General features: G+C 45.1%; 2 protein-coding genes across 3 annotated transcripts in view; both read left to right on the top strand.

Moving 5' to 3' along the window:
- The window catches only part of unc5db (unc-5 netrin receptor Db), a 150,189-nt gene that overhangs the window by 122,552 nt on the left and 11,327 nt on the right, over nt 1-16,310 (top strand). For both annotated transcript variants that reach the window (XM_063896440.1, XM_063896439.1), the window contains 3 exons: nt 282-366; nt 9,159-9,330; nt 16,073-16,303. In XM_063896440.1, the coding sequence (XP_063752510.1) occupies nt 282-366; nt 9,159-9,330; nt 16,073-16,303 (488 nt within the window). The remainder of the gene's footprint in view (nt 1-281; nt 367-9,158; nt 9,331-16,072; nt 16,304-16,310) is intronic.
- Nucleotides 6,738-8,443, top strand: LOC134873055 (nuclear factor 7, brain-like). The gene has a single exon (XM_063896445.1). It carries the CDS (start codon nt 6,753-6,755, stop codon nt 8,127-8,129), a length of 1,377 nt encoding a protein of 458 aa, XP_063752515.1. The 5' UTR covers nt 6,738-6,752; the 3' UTR covers nt 8,130-8,443.

The following is a 16,310-nucleotide window of genomic DNA, read 5'->3' as shown; positions in this document are numbered from 1 at the left end:
AGAGATGAGCTCTGTCAGAGTCGAGGAGTTACCTCCGGAAGCTCCTGGAGAAATGTTGCGTTGTTCAAAAGTGAAGCGAGCGTTGCTGGATCTGAATAACTAGAACTATGTTGTATTAGTCCTAGAAAGAAGTAGGTTTACAGAGACGAGGCGTTAGCCTTGGTGTCTGTGGTGCATACATAAACAGTACAGTTTAATGCCTATGCCAGCTGAGACCACAGCCTCCTACCCTCTGCATGTACCGTCTTTATTCTCACACTTGTTTGTCTCTGTGTTTGCAGGGGTCCGTCTGCTGGTGCCTCACGGAGCCGTGGCTGAGAACACGTCCTGCGAGATGTACATGGTGATCAATCACGGGGAGGCAAGGTGAGTTTTCACAAATATCCTCTCCAGCATCCGTCTGTCTGTCGCCGTCCCGTCCTGCGTCTCACCTTCTCCTGATGTTACTCCCTCACACCTCCAGAGATTAGTCAGTGACGCTCAACGGGACCTTCACCTCTCAGCGATACGTTATCTCACTGAAACACAACGTGAAGAGGAATGCTGTCACCTGCACACAACATATCAGATGTCGTTTTGTAAAAGCAGAACCTGAGAGAACAGTAATTAATAACAGCTCACACATCACATGTTGTATTACAGGCTGTGTCCTCTCCTCATAGATGGACAACACTGCATGTTCTAAATGATGCATTGGTTGGGAACTACTTTCAGAGGTGGATTATTCCACATTTGATGCTGGTAAGGTTCAGCTTAGTTAATATATATAGCAATTCCCAGTGCCTCAAAGAAGCTTTTACACTAGTGCTGTAAAATACTTGTATTTTGGGGGAAATAAAAGAAGAACATGTGTGGTGTTGTGATAAAGAGATGCATGACAAACTGGTGACAGAAATCAGAGGGATGATGTCTGAATTATTGGCATGAAGTCCGACAAAGCTGCTGTGATTGCCCTCTGTCTAATGTGCACTACATATACTCGTATGGTAGTTCCTCATACTGTGATTGCCCTCTGTCTAATGTGCACTACGCAGGACAAATGCTCCTATGATACTACAGGAGGAAGTTGGGGTCAAACTTGGTTAATTGGTTAATTGATTAATTGCGAACAGAACCAATAATAAGGAAAACAAGACTATTCAAAAAGCTTTGAATCTACAAACAGTAGACTCTGCAAGACGTCTACAATACAGTGTGAGCGTACCTGCAGGCTGTGTGTCAGACGTCTCTGTGTTACGCCTGAGGGTGTGTTTCCAGAAGCTTCTCTATTAGGAGTCTGCTCTCTGGGGAGAGGGAGTCTATCATTTAGCTCCCTGCTCGTATAAAAGCCCTCTCTGTTTGTCCTCCTCTGCAGAGTCAGTGTGTAGTGATGTCCTCCGCTCCGCGCTGAGGGAGCGGCAGGACTCGAAGGGAGTTTAAATGAGGATGAAGTGGGGGGGGGGGTCGCAGTAAAGCAGACGTCTCCAGTGTTCGCGTTACGTATTCTGATCACAGCGTGGTAATGAGACCCTTCGATGGACTGAGCGGCTCTCATGTTCTCGCCTGTAGATGTGAAGAGTTCATCCTTACAGGAATAAGAGAGACACATAAGACCCCGCTGCAAACGTATTTAGTTTACTAGCTATTAAAGCTGCACAGTTCATTGAAATAGGAGTAAAAACGTTTCAATATAAAATAAGATAGAATAAAAAAGAGAATCTAGACCAGGAACTTAAGGTGTAGATGTGCAATAACACCTCTAAATAATTAGATTTATATAACGTAAGAAAGTGAACTAAGGTGCAAGTAAAAGATCAAATAAAAGAGCTATATTTTTTCTAGATAAATGCAGCACGAGGCGCTAACGCCACTTCCTGTCCAAATCAAGCCCCGACCACTTTCCGGTGTAAATCCTGCGTCAGAGAGAAGTGGAAAATAATAGTGTCTTCATGTCTTGAAGCTGAGTCAGATATTGCACAGAAATACACAAATTAAAAACATATACAACACCAGCAGTTAAAATAAAAATGTGCAATAAAGAAATCTGTACATCTTTACATAAAATAACTAATAACAAAATAGATAACATGAGGACCTACCTGTCACCTGGGAAACACTTGAGCACTGCCAGTGTTTGATCCGGACCACCAGATGTGCTTTTCACGTGCTTTATTCCTCCCCATATTCGCTGCAGACATCCATATTTCTCCCTGTGGTCCTGTCAATCACTGACTGCATCCTGCTGCCAGAGTGCATGCTGGGAGCAGTTTCCTGCCACAATCCCTGTCCAAACTACTTCACTTCTATTTAAAAACCTCTTTTTTGGGGGGGGGGCAGCTTTTCAAAGGCTCATCTAAATCTTTTGAAGGTTTTGCTTAGGTCAGACATATTCCCTCTGAGGTTTTATGGGTGCTTTGTATTGAAAAGATAAATCCCTCAATCTACTGAGGCAGACACAGCTTTGTCCTGGTAGCAGAAGAGCATTTAATGATGGAGCGAGTCTCCCTATGTGTGCTTTATGAGAGAGGCCCAGCTGGCTGTTCGAGACACAGTATGCTGTTTATTTCTGTCGAGACGCTGCCAGTGTACTCTATTAATCAGACCCTTCGAACACACTGCAGGAAGCGCATCAGCCAACCCCCAAATTAAATACAGTGTATTCCCAGTTCAAATATACGTACATGTGGTCTTCAGTTATTACAGTTATGTTAAATGTCTCTTTTCCTTGTTTCTGTCCCCTAACACTTGATATGATAGGCCTACTGGATAGATTTCTGGATGTCTTTGTCTTGCAAGAAAACCAAACTTCTCGAAGCTTCGCAGCTTGTTTATTCGCTGAACGCTTTGCCTGTTCTGGGCGCTTCCACATGACCTTGTTCTGTGGTGGTTCTCCAAGGTACAGCGTGGTTGTCTACAAACTGTTCAGTAATGTTTTTACAATTACTCTCACCATCAGAATGGTGGATGCAGGTCCACACTGTAAGGCCGACCTTAGGGTGTTCAATAATAATTATAATTCGAAATGATGACAGCCTCTAATATGGAGCAAGCTAGCTAGATAGGTAGCATTTGCTAGCTAGTTTAATACATAGAGGGCTAACGTAAGCTAGTTAACTACTTAGATAGCTAATGTTAGCTTGGACGTTTAATAGATAGCTAACGCCTGCTGGATAGGTTCACAGATAGATAGCTTAGATTAGCTAGTGACCTTGTAAGATACAGTAGATAGCTAAAATAAGCTAGATACTTAGAGAGCTAACATCCGCTTAGTAGTTTAATACAGATAGCCTAAGGTCTGCTAGCTAGGTTTACAAATAGAATGCTAACATTAGCTAGTTACCTTGTTAGGTAGCTAACGTTAGCTAGATGACTACATAGCTAAAGTCCACTAGGAAGTTTAATAGATAGATAGCTAATGTCTGCTAGCTAGGTTTACAGATAGATAGCTTACATTAGCTAGTTACCTTGTTAGATAGGTAGCTAACTTAAGCTAGTTACTTAAATAGCTAATCTTTGCTTTGAAGTTTAATAGATAAATAGCTAACTAGGTTTACAGATAGCTAGTTACCTTGCTGTATAGGTATATGATAAATACTTTATTGGTAGCGAACATTAGCTTGTAAAGTAGATAGCTAACTTTTCGCCAGCTAGCTTGTTAAGTAGAATTTTAACATTCGCTAGCTAGTTTAATAGATAGTTAGCTGGCGTTTGCTATCTGAACACAGTTTACATTTGCTTTTGTATGAAGTCTTAAGTTTTTTATTAGTTCCTCAGAGCAAAGCAAATACATAACAATTTAGGTAAAACTCAATTAATTTTTAGAGACTTATGCACAGGGGGGGTCAGGCCTTTGTTCGACTTGTTCTTAGTTTTCGGATGTTTTAAATAATTAGAGTAACACCCTCAAAGGTAAGTAGTGCTGTTTGAAGTGATTAGCCTCGTTGCTAACAGTCAAGTGTGCTGCAGAACTCTGGGATTACAGATGAAGTGGTTTCAAAGTTACTTGAACAGTCATCAAAGCACAGTGGCTGGTGATGTATTTTTAAAACAGATGGGTGATTGGTTTAAGTTATTGTTAATGTCCTGCAGAGCTGTTCTCTCAATCAAGTGACTTTGTCAGCCCTTGATTACTGAAGTGCATGTGATGAATGCCGTGCTGTAGTAGAAGATGGATGTTATGAATGTTAAAATCCGGAGAGTTTATTCAGCGATGCAGGAAGCGTCACGTCTACCTCTTGCTGTCATTAATGTTTCCGGGCACCGCAGAAGGTGGGACAAATCAGTAGGAAGTATAAATGATGTTGTATTATTTAAGGTTATGCTACCAAGCAGTATATAAACTAATCTAAATAAACCCCATCTTTACTAAGTGCAGAATTACAGTTAGAGACACTAATTATAATCAATCTGAATTATTTTGAAATTGGGCCATTTTGCACAATGAGTATGATTTTCACAGTATATTTTAATGCCATTAGTTTTGTACTTTTAGGTAATGAAGAGTTTATCGCCGGCCACTAGAGGGCAGTGTCACTGCTGTCGCTGCCCGGTTGTACTTTGTCAGCTTATCTTGCTGCATTACTCTGTTTCAGGGTGTCGTCATCCTTGTCAGTAAATTACCGAAACTGACATTGAGGAGTGTTTCTTCAGGTAAGACTTTTAATTCAGGCCTGTGTAGAGGAATGTACATTTGAACTGCTGCTCCTATATCTAAAAAAGGACAAAAGCACTGTGGGACGAACAGGTGGGAGACTAAAAGCAAATAAAGCGGTTGCTAATGCCGCGTGCTAATGCAGCGTGCTAATGCAGCGTGCTAATGCAGCGTGCTAATGTGTGCATTTAATAAGCCGGTCGTCTCTTCTGTGAAATCGGCCACTTTGCACAGCCAACTGAGCCCCAGAGGACTGAGTCACTGCTCACTCTACATAATGCACCTCATCGGAGGGCCCTTCATCGTGATGAGAGAGAGTCTGGACGCTTCTTTAAGGTCCCGGGCCTGAGCTGCCGGCTACTCAAGGAGCGGGTCATATCCTTGCTTACTCGAACCACCATCTCCTCCGCCTCCTCCTCCTCTACATTCTCCACCACCTGTGCGCTCGTTGTCGTTGTACCGGCGGCCCCACCGCCCGAACCCGAGGTTGAGCTGCCTGGTTCCCCATCATCTCCCACAGCCCCAGCAGCAGCCCCACTACCCGAACCTGAAGTCGAGCTTGTGCTTTTGAATAAGTCGGTGATTTTTGCACATTTTGCTGCGTCGTCTTTAAGTTTTTGCTTTCTCTTTTCCATTCGCTTCTCATGGCCACTCTTTTGTTTCTCCATCTCGCGACCTCTCTATCCTCCACCATTCGCTTACAACATTTGAGGTGATGACTTGGGTCAAGTGAGGGCCTCTAGGGAGGGGCGGGCCTTCGAGAACCAAGGAATTTCATTGGACTAGCCAAATGTGCCTCAAGAGAAGCATCCAATGGGCCACGATGTGTCATGTTTTTACCGTCACAATCAATAAAAAATATAATATATATAATGTATGTTTTGTTTCCGGCCCTGGGAAGGCCCAAAACGTTGGAGGGCCTGGCGGGATTTGCCCGGTACGCCAGATAGCCAGTCCAGCCCTGGCTATAAAGGAACTACAGCACGGTCACATGACTTCACCTCACCACCGCTAAGCTAAAGGAGGCTAATGTTGGGCTATAAAGGAACTACAGCACGGTCACATGACTTCACGTCACCACCGCTAAGCTAAAGGAGGCTAATGTTGGGCTATAAAGGAACTACAGCACGGTCACATGACTTCACCTCACCACCGCTAAGCTAAAGGAGGCTAATGTTGGGCTATAAAGGAACTACAGCACGGTCACATGACTTCACCTCACCTCCAGGGCCATAAGAGAGACCAAAAACTGACTTCAAAATAAGAACAGCCAAAAATAGACTTTGAATGAAAAGTAGCTGAAGGATATTCTAGGAGCTCTGTGGGGGTTAAAATGTTCCGTACTGCACAGATTAAATGAAGTTTAACCAGTTAACTGAGAGCTGTAGAGGTGCGGGTGGTGTTTCTGGTATGAGACTCACCTGAGTGTTACAGGTGAACAGAGAGACAAACCAGGAACCAGTTAGTTCTTGTTCCTCCCTGCAGAGAGACAGACAGACTGAAAGACAGACAGATTCACCTTCAGACCAAACTAACACCTTCCTCTGAGTTCAGCTACAGGAGAGACAAGAGGAAGCTACACCCCTGCTGACCCCCCCACCCTGAAGGTGAGTCTGACTCTAAACGCCACTCAGTACGGGCGGGGGGGGGGGGGATCCTTCATATATGCTGAACAACAACGGCCCCCACATAGAGCCTTGTGGCACTCCCAGTGAGCGTGGTTTGGTTGATGACAGTTTGTTATTTATTCCGACTCGTTCAGAACGACCAGATAAAACCCGTACCCATTTCAGAGAGCTCACTGATAGCTGGAACAGCTGTGATAAAGGCTTTGGATGACTTACTGTGTCAAATGCTTTATGGAGGTCAGGAGAAACTGCTCCTTCCTTTGTCCAATGCAGCCTTGATTCCTTCAAGAGGAAACAACATGCAGTCTCAGTAGAACCATTGCTCCTGAATCCAGACTGCATAGGGTGGAGTGGGTTGTTGCTGCTGAGCTGTGACACCAGCTGTTCTGCAGCAGGTAGAAAGCTGATGGCTCTATAGCTGCTGACTTAGTTTGAGAAGCCATGACTGAATGTACTTCCTGTCTGCTGTTTTTTCAGCTTCACTCAGAGACAACATGGCTTCCAGATCAGAGGAGGATCTCTGCTGTCCGGTCTGTTGGGAAGTCTTTAGAGATCCTGTTCATCTGTCCTGCAGCCACAGCTTCTGTAGAGCCTGTCTGAAGAAGTGGTGGAGACAGAAACCAACACGAGAGTGTCCAGTCTGTAAGAGAAGATCTTCAAGAGCAGAACCTCCCTGTAACCTGGTGTTGAAGAACCTGTGTGAGGGTTTTCTGCAGGAGAGAGATCAGAGATCTCCAGAGGCTCTCTGCAGTCTGCACTCTGAGAGACTCAGACTCTTCTGTCTGGACCATCAGCAGCCAGTGTGTCTCGTCTGCAGAGATTCAGAGAAACACACCGACCACAGATTCAGACCCATCGATGAAGCTGCACGACAACACAAGAAGGAGCTTCAGGAAACTCTGAAACCCTTCAAGAAGAAGTTAAAGACTTTTGAAGGAGTTAAAGTGAAGTTTGATCAGACAGCAGGACACCTGAAGGTCCAGGCCCGACACACAGAGCTGCAGATTAAGGAGCAGTTTAAGAAGCTTCACCAGTTTCTAGAAGAGGAAGAGGAGGCCAGGATGGCTGCACTGAGGGAGGAAGAGGAGCAGAAGAGGAGGATGATGGAGGCTGTGAGCAGAGAGATAGCAGCTCTTTCACACACAGTCAGAGACACAGAGGAGGAGCTGAGAGCTGAAGACGTCTCCTTCCTGCACAACTACAAGGCTGCAGTGGAGAGGCTGCAGCGCCCCCTGCTGGAGGATCCACAGCTGCCCTCAGGGGCTCTGATAGACCAGGCCAAACACCTGGGCAACCTCAGCTTCAACATCTGGAGCAAGATGGAGGACATGGTGTCCTACTCTCCTCTCATCCTGGACCCAAACACTGCTGATCCATACTTCATCCTGTCTGAAGATCTGACCAGAGTGAGACGAGGAGGGAGACAGAAACTTCCTGATAATCCAGAGAGGGTTGATTGGTTCTCCTTCTCTGTCCTGGGCTCTGAGGGCTTTAACTCAGGGACTCACAGCTGGGATGTCCAGGTTGGAGACAGTAGATACTGGGGACTGGGTGTGTTAGCAGAGTCTGTCCAGAGGAAGGGAGACATAGAGTCTGGATTATGGAGCATATGGTTTTATAAAGGTGAATACTCAGCAGAGTCTCCATCAGATCCAGACTCTCCTCTCCTCCTGCAGAAGGAGCTCCAGAGGGTCAGAGTGAATCTGGACTGGGACAGAGGAAAGCTGTCGTTCTCTGATGCTGACACTAACACACACATACACACCTTCACACACACTTTCACTGAGAGGATGTTTCCATACATTTACACTGTGGATCCAGTGCAGATATTACCAGGGAAGGTGTGTGTGACAGTGGGACAGAGCAGGTAGAGAAACAGGAGCATCATATCTACGATGGAGTTCATTTCTCAGAGACATTCACTGAATTTAAATCTGAAGCTGCTTCTGTTTAGTTTTGATTCTTGTTATTCAGTGAGACATTATCCTCTTAGTTTTCACAGTCCACCTTTATCAAACTGAAGCACATGCTCTCAGTTCAAGTCTTTATCAAGAGACAAACACGTGAGTACCAGCAGAGCTCGTGAGAGTCCTGTATCTCCATCATCTCCATTAATATGGAGTTAGATTTAGAGCCAATCAGAGGAAGAGTTCTGTTCACGTGATGAAGGACTTCAGATCTTTACGCCGGCTTAGTTTCACCTTTCCTGTTTCAGTGATTCTGTCTTTTTCAATTGTTGTTCATTTCTGATTTGTGTGTGACGGGATCCAAAATAAATAGAAACATTGGAATAATAACATTGTGTTCCTGTGGTTCTGTCGCTGACTCGGAGAAACGACTGATATTAAGTGGTTAACAAAACAGAGGCATTGTGGGACATGTAGTTTTGGGAACGTACTTCTATAAACCTGCATTAAACCTCATGATCAACGTACTGCATTCTCTGTGAGCGCTCGCCCTGAGTTTGACACCTCCGTTTAAAGTATATTAATTATTGACCCCAACTTCCTCCTGTAATTCCAGCACAGATTTTGATCATTACTTGCACGGCTGTTAAAAGACAACAAGAGCTGGCAAACTCCGCATGCATTTCACCGACACATCTTTTTTAACACGGTAAAGTTTCCAGGGTGAAGGTTGCTGTTTGGGGCATGGCCTCACACGGGGCACCAACTGATGTAGGGTCCACTGAGCTAGCAGGGTTATTATAACATATTCATGATGATTAATATAAATAAAGCTTAATATTATATAAAATAATGAACACGGGGTTAACAGGTACTGGTAAAACAGTAAAGCAGGTGCATCATTTATTTTCTAAACTGTAAAACGGCTGAATAAACGAAGTAGATGCTAGTTTAAAAAGGAACTGCGTTCTCCATGTGTGTCATTGTGTTCAGTGTGGAGACGCTAGAAGGCTGTGAGATCCTCCTGGGCCCCGAGGTGACGTACGGTCCTCCGGGCCTCGACTTCTCCTGCCCGGTGGCCATGACCATTGCTCACTGCGCCGAACCCGACCCGGAGAACTGGAGCATCACGCTGAAGAGGAAAACCCAGGACAGCAAATGGGAGGTGAGAGCTCCGGCACAACGCTGCCTTCTCCTCTGCTGTGTTCTGCAGCTAGGTGTCAGCAGGAAGGGAGTAGACTGCCTGCTGCAACTCAGGACCACTGCATAAAGGATGTTGATCTCAGTAAGGGAATGTGAGGCAGAGAAAGCCAAGAAAGGGGAGGGAAAGTTGGGGGGGGGTTTAAGAGACCGTTAGACAAGGCGATATCGATTAGCGGATAAGGAAAGACACGGCACAGTGAATTTAGATGTGAGGCAATGAGGAAGAGACGATTGGGGACTGTTTCTCTGCTGACCACGACACACATACACACACACACACACACACACACAACAAAGCAGATCAAACAACACAATATTTACTTCGGGTTAACTTCGCTCTAATAGTTTTGGAACTGGATTTTTGTATTTTTCCAGCTCCATATTTGAAATTGCTCCAACAATTATAGCTTTTTTTATAAAGAGTGTTTTAAGAGAGGCTTCATACTGATATACACCTGAACATCAGCAGGAGAGGACTCTTTAAAGTAGAGACACTACATACTGATATACACCTGAACATCAGCAGGAGAGGACTCTTTAAAGTAGAGACTCTACATACTGATATACACCTGAACATCAGCAGGAGAGGACTCTTTAAAGTAGAGACACTACATACTGATATACACCTGAACATCAGCAGGAGAGGACTCTTTAAAGTAGAGACACTACATACTGACATACACCTGAACATCAGCAGGAGAGGACTCTTTAAAGTAGAGACTCTACATACTGATATACACCTGAACATCAGCAGGAGAGGACTCTTTAAAGTAGAGACACTACATACTGATATACACCTGAACATCAGCAGGAGAGGACTCTTTAAAGTAGAGACACTACATACTGATATACACCTGAACATCAGCAGGAGAGGACTCTTTAAAGTAGAGACTCTACATACTGATATACACCTGAACATCAGCAGGAGAGGACTCTTTAAAGTAGAGACACTACATACTGATATACACCTGAACATCAGCAGGAGAGGACTCTTTAAAGTAGAGACTCTACATACTGATATACACCTGAACATCAGCAGGAGAGGACTCTTTAAAGTAGAGACTCTACATACTGATATACACCTGAACATCAGCAGGAGAGGACTCTTTAAAGTAGAGACGCTACATACTGATATACACCTGAACATCAGCAGGAGAGGACTCTTTAAAGTAGAGATGCTACATACTGATATACACCTGAACATCAGCAGGAGAGGACTCTTTAAAGTAGAGACGCTACATACTGATATACACCTGAACATCAGCAGGAGAGGACTCTTTAAAGTAGAGACGCTACATACTGATATACACCTGAACATCAGCAGGAGAGGACTCTTTAAAGTAGAGATGCTACATACTGATATACACCTGAACATCAGCAGGAGAGGACTCTTTAAAGTAGAGACGCTACATACTGATATACACCTGAACATCAGCAGGAGAGGACTCTTTAAAGTAGAGACTCTACATACTGATATACACCTGAACATCAGCAGGAGAGGACTCTTTAAAGTAGAGACTCTACATACTGATATACACCTGAACATCAGCAGGAGAGGACTCTTTAAAGTAGAGACTGCTGTGATGGGCCCCCTGGTATTCCTGTAAAGTGATTTTTCCCGTTGGAACTTTTCTTTTAGCTGTCAGGTCACGCTCGTGTTTATTTATGTAAGAACCCCCGCTCTGCTTTTGTGTGATGAAGAAAAAAGCTTATATTTATTGTGTTTGCAACAGGGCCATTTCTCCAGATGTGCAAGCACTGCAAATGAGGCTGGGGGGGGGGGGATATTTGAGATATCGCTCTGATATTAAACGGCTCAGAGCTTCCTGTTTAGAAATAATGACTTGCCATCTAACCTCGAGTCGGAGAGAGGGGCACGATATCTACAAATGCACAGAGCCATTAGACCCCCCCACTCTTGTTGTTCCCTGCCATATTGCAGTGTGCAGAAAGGCATGAGCACAAAGAAGGACGGCGGGGGGGGGGGGGGTGGGGGGGGTTCTATGTTTTAAGCCGCGCTGATTATGATGCACCGTGTATTGTGGGAATCAGAAAGAAGGGAAGATGTGCGGTTCTTCCACCTCGTTGAAATAGTCATAAGTAAATAAATCGTTTTGACTTCAAATGTATCATACAGATAGGGAAGGAAGGAAGGGAAGGAAAGGAAAGGAAAGGAAAGGAAGGGAAGGGAAGGAAAGGAAAGGAAGGAAAGGAAAGGAAGGAAAGGAAGGGAAGGAAAGGAAAGGAAGGAAAGGAAGGGAAGGAAAGGAAAGGAAGGAAAGGAAAGGAAAGGAAGGAAAGGAAAGGAAGGAAAGGAAGGAAAGGAAAGGAAGGAAAGGAAAGGAAGGAAAGGGAAGGAAAGGAAGGAAAGGAAGGGAAGGAAAGGAAGGAAAGTAAAGGAAGGAAAGGAAGGGAAGGAAAGGAAAGGAAGGAAAGGAAGGAAGGAAAGGAAAGGAAGGAAAGGAAAGGAAGGGAAGGAAAGGAAAGGAAGGAAAGGAAGGAAAGGAAAGGAAGGGAAGGAAAGGAAAGGAAGGAAAGTAAAGGAAGGAAAGGAAGGAAAGGAAAGGAAGGGAAGGAAAGGAAAGGAAGGAAAGGAAGGGAAGGAAAGGAAAGGAAGGAAAGGAAAGGAAAGGAAGGAAAGGAAGGAAAGGAAAGGAAAGGAAAGGAAGGAAAGGAAAGGGAAGGAAAGGAAGGAAAGGAAAGGAAGGGAAGGAAAGGAAAGGAAGGAAAGGAAAGGAAGGGAAGGAAAGGAAAGGAAGGAAAGGAAGGAAAGGAAAGGAAAGGGAAGGAAAGGAAAGGAAAGGAAGGAAAGGAAAGGAAAGGAAGGAAAGGAAAGGAAGGAAAGGGAAGGAAAGGAAGGAAAGGAAAGGAAAGAAAGGAAAGGAAAGGAAAGGAAGGAAAGGAAAGGAAAAGAAAGAAAGGAAGGAAAGGAAGGAAAGGAAAGGAAAAGAAAGAAAGGAAGGGAAGGAAAGGAAGGAAAGGAAAGGAAGGAAAGGAAGGGAAGGAAGGGAAGGAAAGGAAGGAAAGGAAAGGAAGGAAAGGAAAGGAAAAGAAAGAAAGGAAAGGAAAGGGAAGGAAAGGAAAGGAAAGGATGGAAAGGGAAAGAAATGAAAGGAAGGAAAGGAAGGAAGGAAAGGAAGGAAGGAAGGAAAGGAAGGAAGGAAAGGAAAGAAAGGAAAGGAACAAGAACGTGCAGAGCAAGGAAAGCCAGACAGGAAGGGACCGGTACGGTACAGTACGGTCCCTGACTGGACCAGAAAGACAGGAAGCCAGGGAAGTGCCAAGGCACACGGACGGCCCGGAACGGGAATGCATATGTGACGTCACCGGGCCAAGGCCCAGTGCCCTGCCTGGCCCAGTCCACGGTCACCGCCCCCCGTCCCTGTTCCCTGAGCCTTCCATCCTTCAACGGCCCGTCATTCCCTTTGCCCTCCCTGCCCGGCCCGTCCCCTTCCGACCGTCAGTGACTTCCCATTCCCCGGAGCCCTCGGCCCTTCCCGGTGCCTGTTGCCTGTCCTGCCCTACCCGTCCTTCCCTCCTCCCGGACCTTTCCGTCCCTTCAGCCCGTCACATTCCCTGCCCTACCTTCTCGCATGATCCTTCCCCTACCCCTTTCCGTGTCACTTTCCTTCCCCTAGACCCTTCCGTCCCTTCCGTTCCCCCCTTCCTGTCCCGGCATTCCACTTTCCCTCCCGCCTTTCCTATGCCTTCCCGGCATGACCTGTCCTTCCCTCCCCTGCCCGTTCTTCCCTAGCCTGAAGTCCTACAGTGAATGCCACCCAAATCGAATGCAAAACATCTTGCATTCACCCGCCGGGCGACACATGCCTTTACTGACAGCTGCTTATGTAGCTAAACAGAGATGCCTGCTGACGGCTCTCGGCAGCACCACCTTAAGGAGGACCACTACCCAGACGGCTTATCCGCCACGGGTGGAGTAGCCACAAACTGCCAGACGACAGCCGAGAACCAGATTACTGTAAAAGACAGGACAATAATTAGCAAGTGTAATTTGGTGACATGAACGCAAAGGAAAGAAAGGAACTGAGAAAGGCAAGAGAATCTCCCAGGACACAAAACCTTCCTGGTTCCCACTGAAGGTAATGAAGGCTTCCCGGCTGCGGCTGCCACCTCATAAATGAAGCGCTGTGTTCTGAAACCATCACTCACCGAGGAGATGCTCTTCATATTCCCCGGAGAACGGCTTACAACCGGTGTGTGTTTCCTCTGGCGTGATTTAAAAGCAGAGTGATGGTACACACAGCAGAACCCGACCCATAATACACACCGCTGCAGTTCATTTACACACATCTCCCATCTGAGCAGCGGGGGAATATTTACTCCAATGCAAACCAGTTAACCCACTTTATCCAGTTTACCGACTCACTGTTTCCATTAGTGTGTAGAGTCTCTACTTTAAAGAGTCCTCTCCTGCTGATGTTCAGGTGTATATCAGTATGTAGAGTCTCTACTTTAAAGAGTCCTCTCCTGCTGATGTTCAGGTGTATATCAGTATGTAGAGTCTCTACTTTAAAGAGTCCTCTCCTGCTGATGTTCAGGTGTATATCAGTATGTAGAGTCTCTACTTTAAAGAGTCCTCTCCTGCTGATGTTCAGGTGTATATCAGTATGTAGAGTCTCTACTTTAAAGAGTCCTCTCCTGCCGATGTTCAGGTGTATATCAGTATGTAGAGTCTCTACTTTAAAGAGTCCTCTCCTGCTGATGTTCAGGTGTATATCAGCACGTAGTGTCTCTACTTTAAAGAGTCCTCTCCTGCTGATGTTCAGGTGTATATCAGTATGTAGAGTCTCTACTTTAAAGAGTCCTCTCCTGCTGATGTTCAGGTGTATATCAGTATGTAGTGTCTCTACTTTAAAGAGTCCTCTCCTGCTGATGTTCAGGTGTATATCAGTATGTAGAGTCTCTACTTTAAAGAGTCCTCTCCTGCTGATGTTCAGGTGTATATCAGTATGTAGTGTCTCTACTTTAAAGAGTCCTCTCCTGCTGATGTTCAGGTGTATGTCAGTATGTAGTGTCTCTACTTTAAAGAGTCCTCTCCTGCTGATGTTCAGGTGTATATCAGTATGTAGTGTCTCTACTTTAAAGAGTCCTCTCCTGCTGATGTTCAGGTGTATATCAGTATGTAGAGTCTCTACTTTAAAGAGTCCTCTCCTGCTGATGTTCAGGTGTATATCAGTATGTAGAGTCTCTACTTTAAAGAGTCCTCTCCTGCTGATGTTCAGGTGTATATCAGTATGTAGAGTCTCTACTTTAAAGAGTCCTCTCCTGCTGATGTTCAGGTGTATATCAGTATGTAGAGTCTCTACTTTAAAGAGTCCTCTCCTGCTGATGTTCAGGTGTATATCAGTATGTAGAGTCTCTACTTTAAAGAGTCCTCTCCTGCTGATGTTCAGGTGTATATCAGTATGTAGTGTCTCTACTTTAAAGAGTCCTCTCCTGCTGATGTTCAGGTGTATATCAGTATGTAGTGTCTCTACTTTAAAGAGTCCTCTCCTGCTGATGTTCAGGTGTATATCAGTATGTAGTGTCTCTACTTTAAAGAGTCCTCTCCTGCTGATGTTCAGGTGTATATCAGTATGTAGTGTCTCTACTTTAAAGAGTCCTCTCCTGCTGATGTTCAGGTGTATATCAGTATGTAGTGTCTCTACTTTAAAGAGTCCTCTCCTGCTGATGTTCAGGTGTATATCAGTATGTAGTGTCTCTACTTTAAAGAGTCCTCTCCTGCTGATGTTCAGGTGTATATCAGTATGTAGAGTCTCTACTTTAAAGAGTCCTCTCCTGCTGATGTTCAGGTGTATATCAGTATGTAGAGTCTCTACTTTAAAGAGTCCTCTCCTGCTGATGTTCAGGTGTATATCAGTATGTAGAGTCTCTACTTTAAAGAGTCCTCTCCTGCTGATGTTCAGGTGTATATCAGTATGTAGAGTCTCTACTTTAAAGAGTCCTCTCCTGCTGATGTTCAGGTGTATATCAGTATGTAGAGTCTCTACTTTAAAGAGTCCTCTCCTGCTGATGTTCAGGTGTATATCAGTATGTAGTGTCTCTACTTTAAAGAGTCCTCTCCTGCTGATGTTCAGGTGTATATCAGTATGTAGTGTCTCTACTTTAAAGAGTCCTCTCCTGCTGATGTTCAGGTGTATATCAGTATGTAGTGTCTCTACTTTAAAGAGTCCTCTCCTGCTGATGTTCAGGTGTATATCAGTATGTAGAGTCTCTACTTTAAAGAGTCCTCTCCTGCTGATGTTCAGGTGTATATCAGTATGTAGTGTCTCTACTTTAAAGAGTCCTCTCCTGCTGATGTTCAGGTGTATATCAGTATGTAGAGTCTCTACTTTAAAGAGTCCTCTCCTGCTGATGTTCAGGTGTATATCAGTATGTAGAGTCTCTACTTTAAAGAGTCCTCTCCTGCTGATGTTCAGGTGTATATCAGTATGTAGAGTCTCTACTTTAAAGAGTCCTCTCCTGCTGATGTTCAGGTGTATATCAGTATGTAGAGTCTCTACTTTAAAGAGTCCTCTCCTGCTGATGTTCAGGTGTATATCAGTATGTAGAGTCTCTACTTTAAAGAGTCCTCTCCTGCTGATGTTCAGGTGTATATCAGTATGTAGAGTCTCTACTTTAAAGAGTCCTCTCCTGCTGATGTTCAGGTCTATATATAGATTTGTCTCCATGCTTTCTCACAGGAAGTGATGTCGGTGGAGGATGAGTCCACTTCCTGTTACTGCCTGCTGGACTCGGCGAGCGTCCACCTGCTCCTGGATCAGCCGGGTTCGTACGCCCTGGTGGGCGAGCCGCTGACGCAGGCCGCCGTCAAGAGGCTGAAGCTGGCTGTGTTCGGGGGCCTGGAGGCCGGGGGGGCCACGAGCTACAGCCTGAGGGTCTACTGTGTGGATGACACGCCACACGCCTTTCAGGTGAGGG

This window comes from Eleginops maclovinus, chromosome 12 (genome assembly GCF_036324505.1).
Source record: "Eleginops maclovinus isolate JMC-PN-2008 ecotype Puerto Natales chromosome 12, JC_Emac_rtc_rv5, whole genome shotgun sequence".
Taxonomy (NCBI): Eukaryota; Metazoa; Chordata; class Actinopteri; order Perciformes; family Eleginopidae; genus Eleginops; species Eleginops maclovinus.
Note: the sequence above shows the minus strand (reverse complement) of the source record. Positions and strands in the feature narration are given on the sequence as shown.

Coding starts and splice junctions, on each gene's coding strand:
- LOC134873055 (XM_063896445.1), top strand. CDS start 6,753: ATGGCTTCCAGATCAGAGGAGGATCTCTGCTGTCCGGTCTGTTGGGAA.